Raw genomic sequence first — 22,777 nt, 5'->3', positions numbered from 1 at the left:
TGCCATCTGCTGAAAAATGGTCAGAGTAAACATCCATTTCTACACTATCTATGATGTAAACGAATCCTTTGGTGTGATGCTATTGTGCAGTGCACTACATACTCAATCTTAAAAGGCCGCCCTGTGCATGATCTCCGAGTCCACAAAATAAATACAGCTGCAACTATTATCCTTGCAGAGTGAGTGCCCCACTCAGGACCCCACAATGAACCCAAACCTTGTCACTTCCCAGCTCACCTCGAAGTAGGTGAAAGTGATCTGGGTACAGGAGCTTGAAGCCGAAAAGGGTGAGGATCACTTCTACAGAGAAGGAGCCTCGGTCCACGAAGTCACCATTAAATATCTGTCCTGCTGAGGAAAACATGGCAAGCGTGGAGGGGAAGGGGTGCGGTGCGGTGGGGTTGGGGGTGGTGGCAGAAGATGGGCCAGATGGGCTGCTCCTGCCTGGCCTCAAGCCTCCTGTCAGCACCTCCCAAGGAGTGAGGACTTGGCAGGGCTCAAGGGATCTGGGTTTCTAATCCTTTCCTCACTGTGGCTCCAGCCAGAGCTTGGCCGCTGAGCCTCAGTAGTATGGCACTGAGGACCCTGCCTCTTGTCTCCCGGAAAGCCAGTGGTGGGGAGGTGCAGGGACTAGTCAGTCCACCTCCTTCAGCTCTCCTCAGAGAGGCCTGGAGCCACGGGGGAGATGGGACACGGGCCCTCCCACTCAACAATGCATAGGCCTAGTGGCCCTACAAGTGGCCATTCATCAAGCAGATACCATAATACGGGGAAATACTTAGATAGTATCAAGCGTGGGCCAGGCCCTGTTCTTAACCTATCCTCTCAGTAACTGCTGAGTAACAAGGTTGCACGTATTATTATCCCTCTTTGCAAATGGGGAAACTGTGACACCAAGCAGTGAAGTAACCTGCTTCGGTCACACAGCTGGGAAGTGGCAAAGCCAGGATGGACCCAAGTATGGCCAGTGCCAGGTGCCATTCAAATGCGATCCTGAGGCAGACGAAGACAAGCCAAGACCCAGAGAGACGGAGCTACCAGCTCAGGTCACACAGCAGGTGGGTGTTGGCCCAGGCCTGTCCGAGCCTGGAGCCTGGGGTGCATGGCCAGCCTGCAGCTCCACCCACACCTTGGTGCCCCAGCGTGGCCAGGCCTCTCCTTTCCAAGGTCATGTCTTTTCCTGGCAGGGGCTCCTCCCACTCTGTGCAGACCTGAGGCTGCGGCTGGGGGTGGAGGTGGGGAGAGGGTGGCTCTGCTGAGAAGGATACATAGGGGTTGGTCTCCGAGGGTAAACCGTTGAGCTCGAATATGTTGAGGAGGTCATAGAACTGGCCATGGGTGTCCCCGCATACTGTAATCTTCTCTGTCTGAAAGAAAAGAGGCCAGCGGAGAGGGAGGGGCCCAGAGAGAGACGTGGGGAGGGGGCAGAGGTGAGGGGAAGGGTAAGAGTTCACAGTAGACCAAGAAGAATCATGCAAGAGACACAAGCAGGGAACACAAACGAAGACCAAGAGGCCAGGAGAGAAATGGGATATTCAGGAGGAAAGGCACAGGGGTGGGGTGTGAGGGAGAGAGGGAGGTGGATCCGTGAGTTCCTGAGCTCTGTGGCCCCTCCCCAGCCAGAGAGCCCACCCCCGCTGGCCCTCCCCGCACTGCCCCACAACGCGCACCTCTTTGAGTGTGGTTTCCACGAGCGTGCTCAGCTTGGAGAGGACCTCTTTGACCTGTACCAGAATCTGGAAGGCAGGGCAGACTCAGTGGGACCGGCTGCAGGGGCTGCTGCCCAACCCGGCCCCGAAAGCCTGGACTGCCCATGAGACGCTGCTGGGCTGAGGGCGAGGGAGAAGCAGGAAGAGAAGAAAAAGGGCAGGGCAGGCCTGGGGGAGCGGGAGCAGGCGGGGCCGGAGGCAGCCGCAGGCTTCTGTGGCCTGTGCAGTGCCGAAGCATTGCGATCGTTTCATACGAAAACCTGATTCTTGAATTATCTTAAAATACTCAGCATCATGTGGAAATACATGCATGAATCCAGATCGTAGAACATTTTATAAAAGAACTGGCCTGGACACAGCGCAATGTCACTGTCATAAAAGAGTCTCCCAAAAAAGAAGTGAGACTTTCTAGGTAAAAAGAGGTAAAAAGGCAGGTCATAGGCAACACTGGTGCTTTCAACGGACGCTGAATTTTTTAAAAGCAGCTAAAAAGGATGTTTTGGGGAGAGCTGGGGAGAATTAAAATACTAATAGATGTCTAGAAATGCAGATGATTTATTTTTCACAGATTGGAGATGACCTTGACAATGACATGCATATTTGTCAATGTTTCCAGATTTTCCGGATGGCCTGTGGACTGTCTACCTTAGTCAGTATTATCACATCGATGATGAATTTCTAAGGTAGGACAATTCAACTGTGGTCACACAAGAGGACGTCTTTGTTTTTGGGGAGATCCAGGTTATGATGGCTGCAACTTACTCTCAAATGGGTTAGGGGAAAAAAAAGGAAAAAGTATACACATACAAATGCATAAATAAGTAGACAGACACATAAAGTTAATGCATTAAAATGTTCACAAGTGGTGAATCTGTGTGAAGGGTGGACAGATGTTAACTGTACTGTTCTTTCAGCTCTCTGTAGGTCTGACGATTTCCAAAATAAGCTGGGGAAAAAGGTGTTAAGAAAATGCAGGCGGCATCCACTTCTAGTCAGAAGGTAGAAAAGTTACAAAAGACTGTCTCGCCCTAAAGATGAAAACAAGCCAAACAAGCAACAAAATCAAAGGTAAAGCCATCTGAGAGCTGGCAATGCAAAGGGACCTAAATTAATCAAAATGCAGACAGGACGAGCCCTTCCTTGGGGAAGGAGCCCACAGCTTTCACCCTGGTGCGAGGCAGCAGGGCGGGATGCCCTGCATGAAGGGAAATGAGTGGAAGTTCATGACCGCGTGGGGACTGGCGTGACAGATGAGGACTCCAGGGAGCCCCAGCACAGCCCGCCTCTGCCCCCTGCCAACTCCCTCACATGGGCTTCATGGAAGGTTGGGCGCGAGGGAGTGAGGTGCAGAGAAACCTCCTGAGGTACAGAAGTGGGGGCGAGACTGGGGAGCGGAGAGCACCCCAGTGGCCCCACAGTCTAGCGGCAGGGCTGAATACCAGAGGCCTCCCACAGTTCCAAAAGCTGGCGACTTTAAAACATAAAGACATCCCTGGAATTCTGCCAGGGCTAAGATCCCAAGCTCTGCTGAAGGGAAAGTCCTAATTCTACTCTGAACACATTTAAAGCCGGTGGTAAAGAAACTCCAATAAAAGCTGCCCCTAAACTACAGATGAGGTTCACACAGCCCCTCCCTCTTGTGGCTCAACAGGAGAAATGTGTACCATTTTCTTATTTGTTTATTTGTTTTAAGACAGGGTCTCACTCTGTCACCCAGGCTGGAGTGCAGTGGCTCGATCACAGTTCACTGCAGCCTCAACCTCCCAGGCTCAGGTGATCCTCCCCACTCAGCCTCCCAAGTAGCTAGGACTACAGGTGCCAACCACCATGCCTGGCTAATTTTTGTATTTTTTTTGTAGAGGTGGGGTTTCTCCAAGTTGCCCAGGCTGGTCTTGAACTACTGGGCTCAAGCGATCTGCCCACCTTGGCCTCCCAAAGTGCTAGGATTACAGGCCTGAGCCATGGTGCCCAGCCTAAGTGTGCCATTTTCTGAGGAAAAACTTTATTTACCTCAGTCTCTAATGTTCTTTTATACAAAATAGCTGGCATACAATAAAATTGTAAAACACATGAAGAACTGGTAACAGAGCAGACTCAGAGATGAACCAGATGATGGAACTATCAGACAGAGACTTTAAGATAACCATGGTAAATGTGTGAAAGGACTTCGTGGAAAAGGTGGACAACATGCATGAACACATGAGACACAGAGATGAAAAGTCTGTTAAAAAAAACACAACTAAATGAAAATGCTACCAATAAAAAATAGAATGTAAGAAATAAATAATTCATTTTTTGGGCTTAACGGCAGTTACAAAGAATCAGTGACCATAAGGACAACTGAAATTATCTGAACTGAAATACATAGAGGAAAAATCGTGAAAAGAATTAAAAAAATTCAGGTCATTAAGATCTAAGGAATAGTATCAAATAGTATCAAAGAACATGTTATTAGTTTTCCAGACGGAGAGGAGAGCAGAAATGGGAAGAAATATAAGAAATAATGGCTAAGAACTTTCCAAAACTAATGAAAGATATTAACCCACAGACTCAAAAAAAGCACATCAAAGCCCATCATAGTCAAACTACTAAAAACCAAAGATAAAATCTTAAAACCAGTGAAGAAAAAAACAGACTATATAGAACAAAGATATGAATGATTGCTGAGTTCTCACAGAAACAATGGAGGTCAAAAGGCAATGGGAAAAAAACACATTTAAAGCACTGAAAGAAACAATGTCAACCTAGAACTCTACATCCAGCAAAGACACCCCTAAAAATGAAGACAAAATAAAAACATTTTCAGGCAGACCAAAGCTGAGAGAATTAGTCTACAGCAGACGTGCACTGTAAGAAATACTAAAAGTACTCAGGCAGAAGGGGCATGATACCAGATAGAAACTCACATATGGAAGGAGAAACAAGGATTAAGAGAAAGGGTAAATATAAAAGACATTTTCCGTGTATTCATACGTGTATTTCTTTAGAAGACTAGTGTCTATTTAAGGAAATGACAACAATGTATTTATAGCAGATGCATAAGCATGACAAGAGCACAAAGGCTGGGAGAAAATAAAAGCAATCACAATATTGTAAGATTCTTTTTTTTTTTCTTTTGAGATGGAGTCTTGCTCTGTTGCCCAGGCTGGAGTGCAGTGGCACGACCTTGGCTCACTGCAACCTCCACCTCCTGGGTTCAAGTGATTCTTCTGCCTCAGCCTCTCGAGCAGCTGGGATTAAAAGTGTGTGCCACCACGCCTGGCTAATTTTTGTATTTTTAGTAGAGACAGGGTTGTAGAGATGGGGTTTTTGCCATGTTGACCAGGCTAGTCTGGAACTCCTGACCCCAAGTGATTCACCTGCCTTGGACTCCGAAACTGCTGGGATTACAGGCATGAGCCACTGCCCCAGGCCATAAGATTCTTATATTGTCCATTAAGTATCATATTATTATTTGAAAGTAGAATAGGACAAGTTAAAGTTACACATTGTAATCTTTGGAGCAGCCTTTTTCATCCAGGGTTCCGGGAAATGATTAAGCCCCACAAAAAATATTTCCAGTGATATCTGCTCAGTTCTCCCAAGGACAGCACACAGATTCACAGGAGAGGAGTTAATTCACTGCGGATATAATGGATGCCTAAGGGAGTTAGGGCTTAATTCTCTCTATACAGCCTCAGCTGAGAAGGGCTGCTCTAGAGCAACCATGTAACACTCCACCCCTCGCCACACACATTCAAAAGTATAACAAAAAATTCAATGAAACAGATGAAATGCTAAAAGATTCCTGATTCACACAAAAGAAAGTCAAAGAAGGAGAAACAAGGGGAAAAAAAAACAAATGGGACATATAGAAAAGAGATATCTAGACAGTAGATTGAAATGCAATCATATGATTGCTGATAGTTAAACATAAATGAACTAAACACTCCAATTAAAAGGTAAAGATTGGCTGGGAATGGTGGCTGACACCTGTAATTCCAGCACCTTAGGAGGCCGAGGTGGGTGGATTATCTGAGGTCAGGAGTTTGAGACCAACTTGACCAACATGGTGAAACCCTGTCTCTATTAAAAATACAAAGATTAGGCCAGGCATGGTGGCTCATGCCTGTAATTCCAGCACTTTGGGAGGCTGAGGCAGGTGGATCACGAGGTCAAGAGATCGAGACCATCCTGGCCAACATGGTACAATCCCATCTCTACTAAAAATACAGAAGTTAGCTGGGCATGGTGGTGCACACCTGTAGTCCCAGCTACTCGGGAGGCTGAGGCAGGAGAATCACTTGAACCTGGGACACAGAGGTTGCAGTGAGCTGAGATTGCGCCACTGCACTCTACCCTGGTGACAGAATGAGACTCCGTCTCAAAAAACAAAACAAAACAAAAATTAGTTGGGTATAGTGGCGTGTGCCTGTAATCCTAGCTACTCTGGAGGCTGAGGCAGGAGAATTGCTTGAATCCAGGAGGCAGAAGTTGCAGTGAGCCAAGATCACACCATTGCACTCCAACCTGGGCAACAAGAGCGAAATTCCACCTCAAAAAAAAAAAGGTAAAGATTGTCCAACTGGATAAAAAGGCAAGACCCAAGTATATGCTGTTTATAAGAAAAACATTTTAAATATAAAGATACCAATGGGTTAAATACAAAAGGGTAGAAAAGTTATAGCGTGCAAATATTAACTGTAAAAATCTGGTTTAACTATTTTAATAGAAAACAGGGATTTCAAGCCAAAAAGTACTGAAGTCACTTCATTATAATGAGTCAATTCATCAAGAAAGCATAACAATCCTAAATGTGTGCCTAATAAAAATTTCAAAATACAGGAAGCAAAAAATTGAGAATTATAGGGAGAAATAGGCAAATCTACAAGTATAGTCGGAGCTTTTAACAGCCCCCCTCAATAAATGATCGAGCAATTAGAAAAAAATAGGCTATAAAAGATTTTTAACAGCAGTCTCAACCATCTTGAACTAATTGACATTTATAGAGCCCTATGACTAACGACTGCAAAATACACATTATTTTCCAGTACATACTGCATGTTTGCCAAGACAGATCTAAAAATAGCCCCAATGGAATCATCCAGAGTGTGTTGTCTGACCAAATTAGAAATCAGTAACAGTAACATCTAGAAGTCCCCAAATGTTTGGGAGTTAAACAATACCCTTCTCAATAACCTATGGATAAAATCAGAAACCATAAAGAAAATTAGAAAACAATTCTAACTCAATGATAATGAAAATACGACATATTAAAATTCATGGGACGCAGCTAACTTACTGCCTGGAAGGAAATTTAGTTTTAAATGCTTTGTGTAGAAGAAAAGATGTAAAATTAACAGCATTAATGTCCATCTTCAGAAGCCAGAAGAAAGCAAATTAAACCTCAAGCATGCATAGAGAATAATGAATGAAAAATCAATGAAACAAAAGACAATCAATAGAGAAATTCAACATGAACAATGAAAACATGTTCACAAAGAGACTTGTCCAAGAAGTTCATAGCAGCTTATACTTATAAAAGCTACAAAGTAGAAATAACCCAAATGTCTCTCAAAAGAAGACTGCATAAACAAGTCATGGGCTGTTCAGACAATGGAGGACTTGAGCTACCGATATACACAACATCCATGTATGAATCCCACACACATTGTGCCACATGAAAGAAGAGACACTAAACGCTGTAAGCCCATACGACATTGACATGAAATTCAAAACCAGGCAGAATTAATTTACAGTGGTGAAAAATCAGATCAGTGGTTGCCCCTGGGATGGGAGTGAGGGCTGACTAGAAAAGGGTCAAAGGGAGCTTTCTAGTTGATGGAAATGTTCTGTAACTTGTTTGGGCAGTGGGCACATAAAACTCTAAAAACTCATCTAACAGGACACTTCAGATTTGTGTATTTTATTGTGCATTAATTATACTTCAATTAAAAACAACCAGGAATGTGGACATTCCTCCTCCTGTCTCACCTTTAACAACGTAATCATCAACAGCTAACCCATACAGAGCTCTAACCATGTGCTAGGCACTATTCGAAGCACTGACGTGGATTACACGCAGTTACTCCTTACAACAGTCCTTGGTGGAGACGGTATGATTATCTCCACTGTACAGAGGAGGAAATCAAGGCACAGAGAGGTGAAGCCATCTGCCCACAGGCACACAGCTAGTATGTGGGAAGGTAGAGATTTGAACCCAGGCCACTTGGCTCTCTAGGACCTATCAAATGGCGGCTTCCCATATTGCCTGCACACTCCTGTAAGAGTCACCTGCCTGTCAACCTGACTCACAAGAAGTCCCGCATCCTCATAACCAACCCAGGAGGTGGTGGATCTCAGCAGTTCCCCAAAACTATGGTAAGGTCCCTGTAGCCCTGAGAGGTCAGGGCAGGGGGCCTTGTCCAGATGGGATACCAGAGCCTGAGTCTCACTCAACCAGTTAACACCCTGTGGCCAGCTGCCCTCCTGGGTCGGGGAGGGGGTGGTCTCAGGACTAGGAGCGACCATCAGGTCCCAAACAACCTGCAACAACCAGCAGCCACAGACGCCCAAGAGCCTGGGATGAGAACTCAAAGCAACAGACTCTACTGCTTCTTCACCTTTCGCCCTGGGCCAGTCACCTGACCTCTCTGGCCCTTTGTCCCTGCATCTGTCAAATGGCACTGCCTGCCACCTCCCCAAACTGCTGTGGGACGAGATGAGATCATGTGGTAAGCCCTCGGCACAGTGTCCGGCACACGACTCCTGTTTGGTGTTGGCTGTCATGGCCGCCCTTCTCCTGTCGTTTTGCTCAGTGCCTGCGGCTGGCAGTGCTGTGATGCCATCCCAGGGTTCCCGGGTGCCCGGTACCTGACAGATGCATTACCTGGTAGGCACATTTCCGGTGCAGTTTCTTCTGGTCCTTGTACCACTGCATGAGCTCCTTCATGAAACTGATTGTCACTTTGCCGTCTTCAAGCTTGGGTCCGCTGTACTCATCCTCAATGGCTAGGGTGTGAACAACGGGACACTAGAGTCAGTGACCACAGCCACTGTGAGGGAGAAGGGGGTCTCGCTCCCAGGGATGGGGCAAACTTGGGTCTGGACACACAGGTCGAGAGAGGGACAGAGTGAGTGAAGAGTCCCCTCCTGGGTCAGGTCTGGCCCAGAGGCCTCTTCCTGACCTCCCTGTCTTCCTTCACCCACCCCCTTTTACTCTATTCAGTTTTATGGCACTTAGCACTATTCATTTCATGACTTGTTCATCATCTTATCTCCCTCCTAGAATATCAGCTCCATGTGGACAGGAAGGGTTTTGTTCATAGCTGTACCCCTAGTGTCTAGGACAGTGCCGGGCACATAGGAGATGCTCAATAATCATCTGTGGGATGATCCAGAACAATCCCTTGGATCTTCTCAGCACCTAGAGGTGAATCAGACACAGCCTGTGGGGACTGTGCTACTACCCGGAGGAAGGGCCCGTGAAATGGCAGGGGGTCCATGGCTCTCCAATCTCACTCACTGGGAAGCGTGAGGCCCAGCTTTGGGCTGCGGATGGAGCGCCCTGGAACACAGGCAGAGGAGCGATAGACAGCAGCCTGGGGACAGAACAAGGGGCCACCCCTGAGCCCAACCCCACCCCCAGGGAATGGAGAAGGTCCGTGTGGAATGTTCTGGGCTGGAGCGTGGAGCATCCAGGCCTGACTCACTCATGCTCTCGATGTCCAGCGAGTCCACCACGGAGCGCTTGTGCTCGTCGCCTGCGATGGCCCGCTCAAAGGCCTTCTGCTTCACGATCTTGTTGCACTCCTGGTATTTCATTTTGGCATCCTTGTCGTGGGGCTTCACCTTGACCACCTGGGTGGGAGGGAAGGGGCGTGCACACTGAGGCTGAGGTGGGGGCACAGCGGTTGCCCCCAGGCTGCCCAGCCCTGGGTTCCATGAAAGTGGAAGTCAGACCGCCTGGGCGCCAGGTGCTGATGGTGCAACCCTAGACGTGTTTAACTGCCGAGCCTTGGTTTCTGCACCCCAAAACTGGGCACAGCAAAGCTGCCCGCACGGGTGCACTTCATCAATCTTAGCTATGAGTGCGCTAAAATCAAACAACTGCCTGTCTGAGGACTGCGGGCTCAGCTTCAGGTGCCCTGTGAGAATCCCTGTGGGGTGAGCAGCATCCCAAGCACAGGTCCTGATGCTACTATGGTGACTACCAAGCTGGCGGAGCATGAGAGGAAGGGCCCGGCTGGGTCTACGGTCACAGAACAGCCCAGACTCACGCAAAGGGCCAATGACTTGCTGGACGACATGGACTCCCCAAGCTCAGGTTACCTAATCTCTAACAGGGAGGTGACACAGGGCTCCCCTGCCAGGGCTGTGGGAAGGAATAAGTAACACAGGGGGCCCGGCATGCAGCAGGGGCAGGCGGGCAGCAGCACCGAGTGCTGTCACTTCCCTCCCTCACGCTCTAGGGAGGCCCAGGACAAAAGATTTCCCTGTTTTGTCCACTGAAGAGAGGAACTGAGGGTCACAGATCCCTGAGTTCAAATCCGGGTTCAAATCCCAGCTCTGCAAGTCATGAGCTGGGTGACCTCAGGCAGGTGAGTCTGCCTCTCTGTGGCTCAGTTTCTCTCTGAGGTGGGACTGAGAACCATATCTCCCTCAAGAGGGCCACTGGGAGAGCTGCATGGGTGAATGCTTGTGAACCCTGCACAGTGGTGCCAGGTGAAAGGAAATTCCACGTGGGCGCCCACTGCTCTTCACGGTCCCCCTTCTGGGGCTGCTGCGCTGATGACCAGATCATACATGATAGGCATGGGGTGTTCAGCTTTGGGACATAGCAAGTTCCCAGTGAAAGGAGCCCTAGCCCCCCCACCTTATTTACCCCGATTCCTGCAAACTCTGATCTTCTAACCTGAAAAGCAGACTGGATTTGGGGGCTGGATTCAGATCCTGGCTCTGCTACTTACTTGCCATGTGACTTTGGGCAAGTGACTTCACCTGTTTAGTCACGTAGACCCCCGTCTGACCTGCCCACCATCCTTAGCCTCCCCAGGAGTGGACCCCCGTATCTCCTGTGCCAGAGGACAGACTGGGAGGTCCCAGGGCAGGCCCTCAAGGAGCACGGGTGGCCTCTGGTGGAAAGCCTGGCAGCGTGACTCAGAAACCTCCACAGAGACACCCACTGACCCCTGCAGGTTGGTGTGACAGAAGCAGGGGGTGAGGCTCATCCATGCTGGAAACAGGTGTGTGCGCCAAGCGGGGTGAGAAAAGCCCAGGCCCAGCAGGCCACGGCCTCCTCCCTGTCTGGGCAGGCCCAGGGCACCCTGCCAGGCAGCTCCACCTGGGCTGTGGGTGGGTGTAAGGCAGGGGAGGAAGACAGTGCCAGGCAGCCCCTGGCATCCTTCCCAATGAGGAGTGGTTATGTGCCCACACCCGGCTGGCATCCAAACCAGCATGTGGCCTGGCCCATGCGGCTCCTCCCACCCCTCTATACCTCCCAGCCAGACCACTCATGTCCCCGGCATGCTGGCTCCAGGCCTTTGTGCAGGCTGCCTCTGCCCAGAGCACCTCATTTGCACCTCCAGCTCCTCCTCCAGGTCTCAGCCCCACCGATCCCTCCTCTAGGAAGCCCCAGAGGCTGGGTCAGGCACCCTCTCTGGGCTCCCAAAGGCCCCTGGGCTCCCTTGTTCCAGCCGTGAGCCCTGCTGGGAACCGGTCTGTCCACCCCACTGGAAGGTGGCCCTGTGAGGGCAGGGCTGAGGCTCAGCCATAGCTGTGCGTGCAGCAGTCAATGAATTTCCCTTCCCCTCTTTCTCCAAAGAAATGAATGAGTGACTGAGCATTTCCTCCCCGCCAGTCTCCTGTTCTCCAGGGGTGGGCGGGCTGGGAAGGCAGATGAAGGCAAACAATGACAGTGCAGGGAGGAGAAAGGGAGTGGGAATACCAACAGTGGCAGCGGCAACAGTAATAATACACAGCTCACTTCTAGAGCACTTACTATGTGCCTAATATTGTGTAAGCAATTCACTTGCTCATTTATCCTCCATGCACCTCTACATGGCAGTGTTTTCACAATCCTCATCTGACGGACAAGAAAACCAAGGCCCGGGGAGGTGAAGTCACCCACCCAGGAAGCCAGGATTCCCTTCTCTCCCAGGCGAAACTGCGCCAAAGCCCAGGCTCCTGATTTCCGCCATGCACGCTGGGATGGGCTCCCCTTCCGCCACCTCCCCTCCCTGCCTGGGCCTCTCGTCCCTGGGGCACACCGCATGCCCTCCAGGGAGGCAGCGTGGGGCAGTGGTTATGAGCCTGGGCTCTGGGACTAGGCCTCCTGGGTCTGAATCCAGGCCTGCCAGGACAGGCGGCCTCACATCTCAAGCCTCCCTCAGTTTCTAGAAAGTAGGGGTGGTGCCAGCACCCCCTGGAGGATTGTCGTGAGAACTTAATGCCAGGCAGCAGCAGGCAAGTGCTCATCCCAAGGCCTGCTGCTACTGTAGCTGCTGCGACACGCAAGGTCTAGCTGGGACAGTGAAGATGCCCTGCTGGGCTCCTGCTCCTGAGGAAGGTCATTCAGTCCAGACCAGAAGGGACTCAGCTCCTGAAGGCCCACCGGGTCAGAACTTCACACTGAACTTTTTTTTTAAAGTGGCATTTGGATTGTATCAAGGTCAGTATTCTGACTGTGATATTTATGTAGTTATGCCAGATATACCTTTAGGGAAAACTGGGATTTCTGCATTACTTCTTACAACTGCAGGTGAATCCACAGTGCTAAGTAAACAAGTTGTTTCTAAAAGCATTATCTTCGGCGGCGAGTACTCATGGGTAATGATGTCTGGAGCTGGTGAAATGGTAACACAGGTTCACAATCCCCGAAGAAGCCCTGGGGGCTGGGTGTATTTGGGGATTGGGAATTTTTTGCATTTTAGTAAGGTGATTTGGTAGATGGCCGGGTGTGGTGGCTCACACCTATAATCCCACCACTGTGGGAGGCTGAGGTGGGAGGATCACTTGAGCTCAGGAGTTCAAGACCAGCCTGGACAACATAGTGAGTCCCTATCTCTAGAAAAAAATACTAAAAAGAAAAAGAAAAAAAATTAGCCAGGTGTGGTGGTGCATGCCTGTAGTCCCAGCTACTTTGGGGGGCTGAGGTGGGAGGATTGCTTGAGCCCAGGTAAGGCCGCAGTGAGTCATGATTGTGCCATCACACTCCAGCCTGGGTAACACAGTGAGATTCTGTCTCAAAAAAAACCAAAACAAAACAATACAAAAAAACCCACATGATTTGGTGTACATGCTCTATCATAGGACACCCCTGGCAGGTCCAGGGCAGTACCTAGTAATCACAAGCACACACACGGCCATTTCTGCAGCAAAACCTCCAGACATGCCACTGGAGAGTAATCAAGACCATCAGCAGCTTCTTAGTAGTTCAGGTCAGGTTTTGCCACTGAATGAGCTGCCCAAACTTACCAGAACAACTGTTCTTCAGAACTGCTTGGGTTTTAAAACTGAGGGTGAGGGATTATAGAGCAGCATCAAGATCCCACGTGGAGTGGACCCACAGTACAAGGTGTAACAGGGCATTCTGAATATCCCCAACATGCAGACAATGAGCAGCAGCCCAGAAGGGAGCCGTGCCCGCCTGAGGCATGCAGGCAGCTGGGGGAAGTCAGGTTTCCAGGGCAGGAAATGCCGCTGCTAGTGACAGCCTGAAGCCTGACATAAGGGTTTTTACCCTAGTGGGTTAGTTTCTGGTGAATGAGTTTGGCAAGTCATACCCAGCATTCTCTGTATAATAAGTCAGAGGAGAGACCACCAAGGTGCACTGCCTGAGCTAAGGGTGAGTGCTGTGCCGAGAAACTCGGACCCGCTGCGCCTGCCCTGCTTATGGCCTGACTCTGGGACAAAGCTGCCACCTCCTGGCTGTGCAACCTCAGTGGAGTGAGCTACCCTCTGGGCCTTGGTTTCCTCACCTATAAACCAGGGATAAAGAGAGTCTCCACTGCGCAGGGTAGCCGTGAAGATGAAATGAGTTATTACTGCATGAAGGTCACAACCTGGGCCCTGGTGAGCGCTGGATGAAATAGTGGTTGTGACTATTCCTGTTACTTTCACAGATCCATGCTGTAGGTGTACAGGCACTAGTATCCGCTTGCAAGGCAACACGCATTTCTAACTGACTGTGCTGGACTCTGATGTAAGGAACCCAAAGCCACAGAACAAAAATCAGGAGATCCCAGGAAGGGCTAGGGAGCGCAGACGGAGTCCCCCAGATCCGGCCTAGGTCTGCACCCAAGTTCCAAGCATAGACAGGAAAGAACGTAGGTGGTGTCTTCCGGAAAAGGACCCCGTGAGGGACAGATCCATCATGAGAGTCAGGGTTCTCCAGAGAGACAGAACCAATGAGAGAGAGACACACACACAGGCTGGACGTGGTGGCTCACGCCTGTAATCCCAGCACTTTGGGAGGCCGAGGTGGGCGGATCATGAGGTCAGGAGATCGAGACCATCCTGGCTAACATAGTGAAACCCCATCTCTACTAAAAATACAAAAAATTAGCGGGACACAGTGGCGGGCGCCTATAGTCCCAGGTACTAGAGAGGCTGAGGCAGGAGAATGGTATGAACCTGGGAGGCGGAGCTTGCAGTGAGCCGAGATCCCGCCACTGCACTCCAGCATGGGCGACAGAGCAAGACCCGTCTCAAAAAAAAAAAAAAAAAAAAAAAAGAGAGAGAGAGACATACACACAGTCATGAGCTGTATAATGATGTTCAGTCAACAGTGGCCCGCATATACAAGTGTGGTCCCAGAAGATAAACACAATGAAATAGTCCTATTGCCTGGTGACAGCACAGCCATGGGAATGTCTCAGCACAACGCCATTACTCACACAAATCCATGACGAAAAAAGAAGCCAAGCAAACCACCATGGACATTTTTCTGAAAAGAACCACACCTTCTCAAGGGCCTCACGCAGGTCCTTCAGGGGTATCCAGAAGGCACTGTCACCCTAGATGACAGCTCTATGCGTGTGACAGCCCCAGAGGACCTTCCAGTGGGACACGGTGTGGAGGTGGGAGACAGTGATACTGATCTCCTGACCCTGCGTAGGCCTAGGCTAATGTCTGCGTTTGTGTCTTCGTTTTTAACAAAAAAGTTTAAAAAGCAAAAGAAATATTTTTTCAACAGAAAAAAGCTTACAGAATAAGGATATAAAGAAAATATTTTTGTACAGGTGTATATGTGTGTTTTAAGCTAAGTGTTGTTACAACAAAGTGAGAAAGTTTTAAAAAATTAAAAAGTTTATAAAGTAAGTTACAGTAAGCTAAGGTTAATTTATTATTGAAGAACCAAAAACTTTTAAAAATAAATTTAATATAATCTAGTGTACAGTGTTTATGAAGCCTACAGACATACACATTACTGTCCTAGCCTTACATTCACTCACCACTCACGCACTGACTCACCCAGTGAAACTTCCAGTCCTGCAAGCTCTATTCATGGTAAGTGCCCTAAACAGGTGTACTAGATTTTACCTTTTTTTTTTTTTTTTCAGACGGAGTCTCGCTCTGTTGCCCAGGCTGGAGTGCAATGGCTTGATCTCGGCTCACTGTAACCTCCGCCTCCCGGGTTCAAGCAATTCTCCTGCCTCAGCCTCCCGAGTAGCTGGGATTACAGGCGCATGCCACCACGCCTGGCTAATTTTTGTATTTTTAGTAGAGATGGGGTTTCACCATCTTGGCCAGGCTGGTCCTGAACTCCTGACCTCGTGATCTGCCCGCCTCAGACTCCTAAAGTGCTGGGATTACAGGCGTGAGCCACCATGCCCAGCCTATCTTTTTTTTTTTTTTTTTTGAGACAGAGTCTCGCCCTGTCACCCAGGCTGGAGTACAGTGGCGCAATGTCCGCTCACTGCAAGCTCTGCCTCCCAGGTTCACGCCATTCTCCTGCCTCAGCCCCCAGAGTGGCTAGGACTACAGGCACCTGCCACCATGCCCGGCTAATTTTTTGTATATTTAGTAGAGACGGTGTTTCACCGTGTTGGCCAGGATGGTCTTGATCTCCTGACCTCGTGATCCACCCGACTCGGCCTCCCAAAGTGCTGGGATTACAGGTGTAAGCCATGACTTACCATCCCTTTTCTACGTTCAGATGCACAAATACTTACTGTTTTGCTACAGTTGCCACAGCATTCAGTAAAGTAACATGCTGTACAGGCGTGGAGCCTAGGAGCACTCGGCCATGCCACATAACCTAGGTGTGTATGCAGTAAGCTGTAACATCTAGGTTTGTGTAAGCACACTCTATGATGCTCACACAATGAAATCACCTAACTACACATTTCTCAAAAACTACCCCTTGTTAAGCAATGCATGACTGTACCTATGCATGTGGCTATATATGAGAGGGTGTTTATTAGGAGAATTGCCTCACTCCACACTGTCTTACCAATAAGTACAGAGTAGCTGCTTCATGCTCACTAGGTCCAATTAGCAAAATGCCATCAGTGTCGTGGACCAGTGTGATAGCTTGCAGAAGGGAAGGGTGATCAAGATCCCCATGAAGGAATACTACTTTACCGTAAACAAGAGCAAAATAATGTCTTTTGTAGACTTGGATGGAGTTGGAGGCCATTATTCTAAGTGAAATAACTCACTAATGGAAAATCAAACACTCTATGTTCTCACTTGTAAGTGGAAACTAAGCTATGGGTATGCAAGGCATACAGAGTGGTATAATGGAAAGTGGAGACCTAGAAGGGGGAGGGTGGGAGGGGTGAGGGGTAAAATCTATGTACTGGGTGCAGTGTACAGTACTCGGGTGACGGGTGCACTAAGATCTCAGACTCTGCCACTATACAGTTCATCCCTGTTATACAGTTCATCCATGCCACTAAAACCACGGGTACCCCAAAAGCTATTAAAATAAAAAGGTAACAAATTAATAAAAATTTCATTAATTTTTTAAAAAGAAAAGATCCCTGTGAGGGAAACTGTAACCCAGGGCTGAAGGACTGATATGTCCCTGAGGCAGGCAGCAAGGGTGTGGCACTGGCCTTGCCAACTGAAAGCAAACTGCTTCTGGTGGGTCTTATGGACAGGGATGGAGAAAGGACACTTGCCACATGAGTAGCTGCATGGCAGGTCCAGGAGATGCGTTCACCTGCTCAAGCAATGAAACCGCAGGCTACAGCAGCTGCAACTGGGGTCACCACCTGGTGAAGCTTACGATAATCCCCTGCCATTCTCCAGGATGCAGCCGTCTTCTGCATAGGCCAAACAGGAGAGTGAAGTGGGGGTGTGGTAAGGCTCTCCACCCCTGCAGCTTTCAAGTCTCTGATGGTGGCACTAATCTCTACAATCTTTCCAGGGATGTGCTGCTGTTTTGATTTACAATTTTCCTAGGTAGAGGCAGCTCTATGGCTTCCATTTAGCCTTTCCCACCATAATGGCCCTTACTCCACAGCTTAGGGAACCAACGTGGGGATTTTCCGCCAGCTGCTGAGTACATTTATTCCAATTGTGCAGCTGGAACGGGGGAAATAACCACAGGAGGGGTCCAGGGACCCACTCAACCCACTGAGAGTCGGACCTGAGCTAAAACTCCATTCATCACCAGGCCCCCATAAGCCCTTATTCTGACTGGGGCGCAACAGTCAGATTATTCTAATTGTGGATTTGCTTCTGTGTCCATGACAGACATCTTGCCTTCAGCAACTGAGTGCTGATACTTGGTCCCTGCCTCTCCAGGATCTAATTGTTCCCACTGCATGTAAGTTTTCCAACTGAGTGACTGCGGTTCCCACCGTAAGGTCCAGCTTGCAGAGAGGAGCAACCAGGGATGCCGGGGCCCCCTCATAAATCTGCTTCTCAAAGTATTGGTGAAAGGTGTGTTCTCTGGACCCTCCAGTGTGGGTGAGTGGGTTTTAAGTTACAAATCCACTCAAGCATTCCAATTTCCCTAAGCTTTTGATTCCCCGTCCTCTATGTTAAACCAAGAGAGACCGGGCATCTCCAGCTCACTCCTGGTGGGCCACCTTCTGATCCCTGTTTCAAACTGTCAGCATCTTCTCAAATTCCCCGAGCAGCAACATTACATGCAGAATCTGGGGAAGAGGGGTTGGGGAAGATGTTGGTGTGACTCTGCAGTTCTAGCCAAGGGAGAAATACGCTGGTACAGTGATTATAAATTTTATTTCTCTCTTTCTTTCTCCTACCTGATGTAATGGTCCTAGCACCAAGGTTCTATCTACAGTGCTGGAAGCAGGGATAATTCCTAAGAAACCGTAACTGTGTTTTTAAACCTTCTGTCAGAATTCCCAAGGGCCGGATGGGAGTGGGTTGTGCTTTCACACCATCTGGCGAAACTGGGGCTAACAGTGAACGCAGTTATATAGCCTGCTGATAAAAATAGCCCACTAGTCCCGCACCTATGTAACCCCACCCTATCTGAATGGAAGTGATCTAAGGGGAGGCATGTGCTAGATTAGTTTGCTGCCTATGACCTAGACCCAGCACAGTGGCCAATTGCAATGTCCCTTCGAAAAGGGTGGGTATGAGAAAGAAAAGTTATCTGGTGAGCCCCTTTAAATGATCAGGCCCAGAGAGGCACTGGAATAGGACAGCAGTCATATCCCACTTCTCACTTAAGAGAAGTACTCGTCACCTGAAGCCACGTGCTACGTGGACTCTAGACTGCCACCAACCACAGACACCGTAACTCACACCCTCTAGTTCCACAATGGATGGGCAATTATTAATCAATGTTATTTCTGTAAACCAATGATATTTCCTGCAAAACCCCTTTTATTATCACCCCTCTTCTCATTTGTCCTTTTTTTCTTTAAAAGCTCAAGCAGGCCAGGCATGGTGCCTCACACCTGTAATCCTAGCACTTTGGGAGGCTGAGGCAGAAGTCCAGGAGTTCGAGATCAGCCTGGGGAACACAGCAAGACCCCATCTCTACAATAAAGAAAAAAATTTGCCAGGCACGGTGGCATGCACCTGCAGTCCCAGCTACTTGGGAGGCTGAGGTGGGAGGATCACTTGAGCCCAGGAGTTTGAGGCTGCAGTGAGCAACGATGGTGCCACTGCACTCTAGCCTGGGTGACAGAGTAAGATTCTGTCTCTAAAAAAAAAAACAAAAACCACAAGCCTCCCCCTTGTTCTCCAGTGCTCTTTCCAAGGTAACTTGAAGTGTTTCCAGGGCTGCAATTCTCTCAACCCTGGCCCAAATAAACTCTATGTTAATTTTGCCTCAGTTTCTTCGGTTATGTCAATGTTTTCTGGCCCTGTGAGCAGGGTTCAGAGCTACCCACTCAGACACTGGGTGCCCCTGGATTCGATGTTCAGTACCAGAACAAACCCACTGTGTTCCTCCAACTCCACAGGTTCACTGGGGGCAAAAGGGTGAGTGCTCCTGAATCTGGACCCCCTCTCTTGTCAGATGAGGTCTAGACTTTATTTCAGTGGTTCTTTCTATCTCTCTTTTTCTAGAATGAAGGTTTCCATCTTTGTCTATGAGCAAGGGATTCGAGTTTCAGGGGGAAAAAAAGAAAACTGCCTTCTCCACCGCTGCTTCACAGCAGGAGGCCTGGGTCACAGTACTGGCATTCTGGCACTGGTGGCTGCACTTCTGGGCTGAAATTAGACAGCATGCTTTTTAAATTGCAGCTGCTTCTGACTAAGCTGCATGAGGGTAAGTCGTCTTGCCTCAAAGAGAAGAGAAAATTGCCCCCTTTGACCCACTGGATTCTTTAGGCAACCAGAGACTTTGCAGAGGTATGGGGACGTTTTTCCATGCATGACGTGTTGGAGTCTTAAAGGGCCTCCCATTAGGAAGAAGACCAGTAAGGACTCTTGCTTAGCTGGAAAGGTATGAATAAGGGACTGGTCACTCTGATACCTGAAGCACTCTGCTGCCACAAGGTGATAAGAGATTCCAAGACAAATAAGAACACGCCTCACGATTCACTGGTGACACCTGGAAGAGTGACACCCACAAAGCGGCACACCTCGACCCAATATACCGTCCTGGCCTTGGTCACTTTTGAGAAGGAAATTCTAAAATTAAAGGAGGCTGGGTGTGTGGCTCACGCCTGTAATCCCAGCACTTTGGGAGGCTGAGACAGGTGGATCACTTGAGGTCAGGCATTTGAAACCAGCCTGGCCAACATCGTGAAACCCCGCCTCTACTAAAAACACAAACATTAGCTGGGCATGGTGGCTCACGCTTGTAATCCCAGCACTTTGGGAGGCCGAGGTGGGCAGATTACTTGAGGTCAGGAGTTCAAAACCTGCCTGGCCAACATCATGAAACCCCGTTTCCACTAAAAACACAAAAAGTAGCTGGGCGTGGTGGCTCATGCCTGTAATCCCAGCTACTTGGGAGACTGAGGCAAGAGAGTTGCTTGAACCCAGGAGGCGGAGGTTGCAGGGAGCTGAGATTGCGCCACTGTACCCCAGGCTGGGTGACAGAGCAAGACTCCATCTCAAATAAATAAATAAATAAAATTATAGGAAACTGCTCATTGAAACTGAGCTTTCCCTTAAAGGACAGCCCCCCGGCCTCGGCCCCGAAACACCAGCTGGATTTATGTCTAATACCTATGGAGCGCCATCCTGCAAATACCTAGGTAAATGGACCCAGCGGCGTGAGATACCCCAAAGTGCAATGGCCCAAATGAGGGTCTTGAAATTCCTAAATTAATGTATTTGTGCACACAATTGGAAAAGGCAGGATTTAGAACCAGACAAATCGAATGGAGACCTACTTCCTGTTTGTCCTGGCTGCAATCTCATAAGAGATTTGAAAGGTACAATTATTTTTTTTTTTTAGGAAACTCCCCCAGAAAACCCTTTAAATGCTCAAACTGTCTGCTGAACTTGTCTGCTGCAAGATTTACAAAAGACAAATAGCTTTAAATAATGATTACCCTAGACCTCTAATAAACAAATATGCCCCACCTCCCACAAAGCAAACTCCTTGATGTGAATTTCAGAAAGGGAAAGCCAAGAAACAGATAGGTTTGCTATCTGTTTAAAAACATTTTTTTGAGACTAGAGAAGAGGTCTTGCCATGTTGCCCAGGATTCTGACCTCAAGTGATCTTCCTGCCTCGGTCTCCCAAAATACTGGGATTACAGGGGTGAGCCACTGCATCTGGCCGAATGTTTACTATCTGCCTGGCTAAAACCTGATTAAAAGTTTTTAAAGAGCTCTATAGTCAAAAGCTGACTTGATTAAAAGCTGATATTTGGCTACATATGTATGCACACACATACACACACACGTATATATATATTTTTTGATGCCTCTGTTCTCTCTGATTTCCTCTCTTCTCAAACTGCTCCTAACTATACACAATCCCTCTTTCTTCTTGTTGACATGATTTTTGTCAAGGATAATGTAAAACTTAATTGCTTTATGGAAAACAAGATCTCCTTGACTGGCTCCTCTAAGTCCTGTTCTTTGATGTACCGCTGTCTGTCCCTCCTTCCTCTTGCCACCTTTGGTATCACATGAGGGAACCTCTGTTTATCCTCATGGAGCCCCATGCATTGTGGGTAAACAGGCTCCTCTCAGGTCTAAAGCTCTATTCTCTTTTACATAGAACTCCTTGATATCTGTAACTTGTCGATACATACATGTGTACAACATGTGTGCTATATGTTGTGTCTACATATATGTTATGTCTATACATGTTTTTGTATATTATCTACATGATACAAAATTAAAGACAAATGAGCACTCACAAAATAGAAGGTAAACCGAGGCCAGGTGCAGTGGCTCATGCCTGTAATCCCAGCACTTTCGGAGGCTGAGCGGGGCAGATCACAAGGTCAGGAGATGGAGACCATCTGGCCAACATGGTGAAACCCCATCTCTACTAAAAGTATGAAAAAATTAGGTGGATGTGGTGGTGCGTGCCTGCAATCCCAGCTACTTGGAGGCTGAGGCAGGAGAATCGCTTGAACCTGGGAGGCAGAGATTGCAGTGAGCCGAGATCGCGCCACTGCACTCCAGCCTGGCGACAGAGTGAGACTCCGTCTCAAAAAGAAAAAAATAAAGAAAGTAAGCCCAAATATTTTCCAAGTTCACATGACCTGAGTAAATCTTTTGGCAAATAAAACTAGTTTAAAATTGTTGTTTTAATGAAAACTATGTCGGCGGCCGGGGGCAGTGGCTCATGCCTGTAATCCCAGCACTTTGGGAGGCCAAGGCAGGCAGATCACGAGGTCAGGAGATCGAGACCATCCTGGCTAACACGGTGAAACCCCATCTCTACTAAAAATACAAAAAATTAGCCGGGTGTGGTGGCGGGCACCTGTAGTCCCAGGTACTCAGGAGGCTGAGGCAGGGGAATGGCATGAACCTGGGCGGTGGAGCTTGCAGTGAGCAGAGATCGCGCCACTGCACTCCAGCCTGGGCGACAGAGTGAGACCCCATCTCAAAAAAAAAATAAAATAAAAAATGAATAAATAAATAATAAAAACTATGTTTTCTGAGTTACCAGCAAAATATGTATGTATCTAACTTTAAGGTTCTTACTTCTATGATACTTGCCTAACGTACAATAATAAAAAATGGTTAATAGAAAATTTAACTTGAGATGATGGTTGGATTTGTCTGTTTCACGAAATTTTCCCAACAATCACTAAAAATGAATAAATTAAATACATATAAACAGAATCAACTTTATAAATGAACTTTTAATAATAATTATGTTTTATAATATGCCTACTTAAAAAGGTTTCTCAAATCTTTTGGTAATTATGCCCTTAGGGTTTTACTAAGCTAAATTAATGACAAATATTCATTGACTATCTAGATCATTTCCAAATAAGAGATGATGCTAAGACAGTAACTACTAAATATGGCTTTTGACTTCTTATTTTAGAGAAACAAAAGATACTGAGATCTGTTAGGAAAAATGTCCTGTTCCATTGAAAAATTGTTCCATTAGAAACCCTATATTTCTAAAAATTATAAAGATGGCATCATAAATTACTGCTACATGACTAACAGTTAAAAATTGCTTACCTCTTAGGTTTTTGCTATGAATTACGGTTACTAAGAGTTAA

General features: G+C 47.9%; 1 protein-coding gene across 2 annotated transcripts in view; it reads right to left on the bottom strand.

Annotated features, from left to right (window-relative positions):
* The window catches only part of PPP5C (protein phosphatase 5 catalytic subunit), a 43,818-nt gene that overhangs the window by 5,573 nt on the left and 15,468 nt on the right, over positions 1-22,777 (bottom strand). For both annotated transcript variants that reach the window (XM_003817491.5, XM_063600423.1), the window contains exons 3-7: positions 9,401-9,548; positions 8,578-8,699; positions 1,671-1,736; positions 1,269-1,367; positions 238-343 (exon numbers count right to left, since the gene is read on the bottom strand). In XM_003817491.5, coding sequence (XP_003817539.1) covers positions 238-343; positions 1,269-1,367; positions 1,671-1,736; positions 8,578-8,699; positions 9,401-9,548 — 541 coding nt within the window. The remainder of the gene's footprint in view (positions 1-237; positions 344-1,268; positions 1,368-1,670; positions 1,737-8,577; positions 8,700-9,400; positions 9,549-22,777) is intronic.

This window comes from Pan paniscus, chromosome 20 (genome assembly GCF_029289425.2).
Source record: "Pan paniscus chromosome 20, NHGRI_mPanPan1-v2.0_pri, whole genome shotgun sequence".
NCBI lineage: Eukaryota > Metazoa > Chordata > Mammalia > Primates > Hominidae > Pan > Pan paniscus.
The sequence above is the reverse complement of the archived record's forward strand: the minus strand, read 5'-3'. Positions and strand labels throughout refer to the sequence as shown.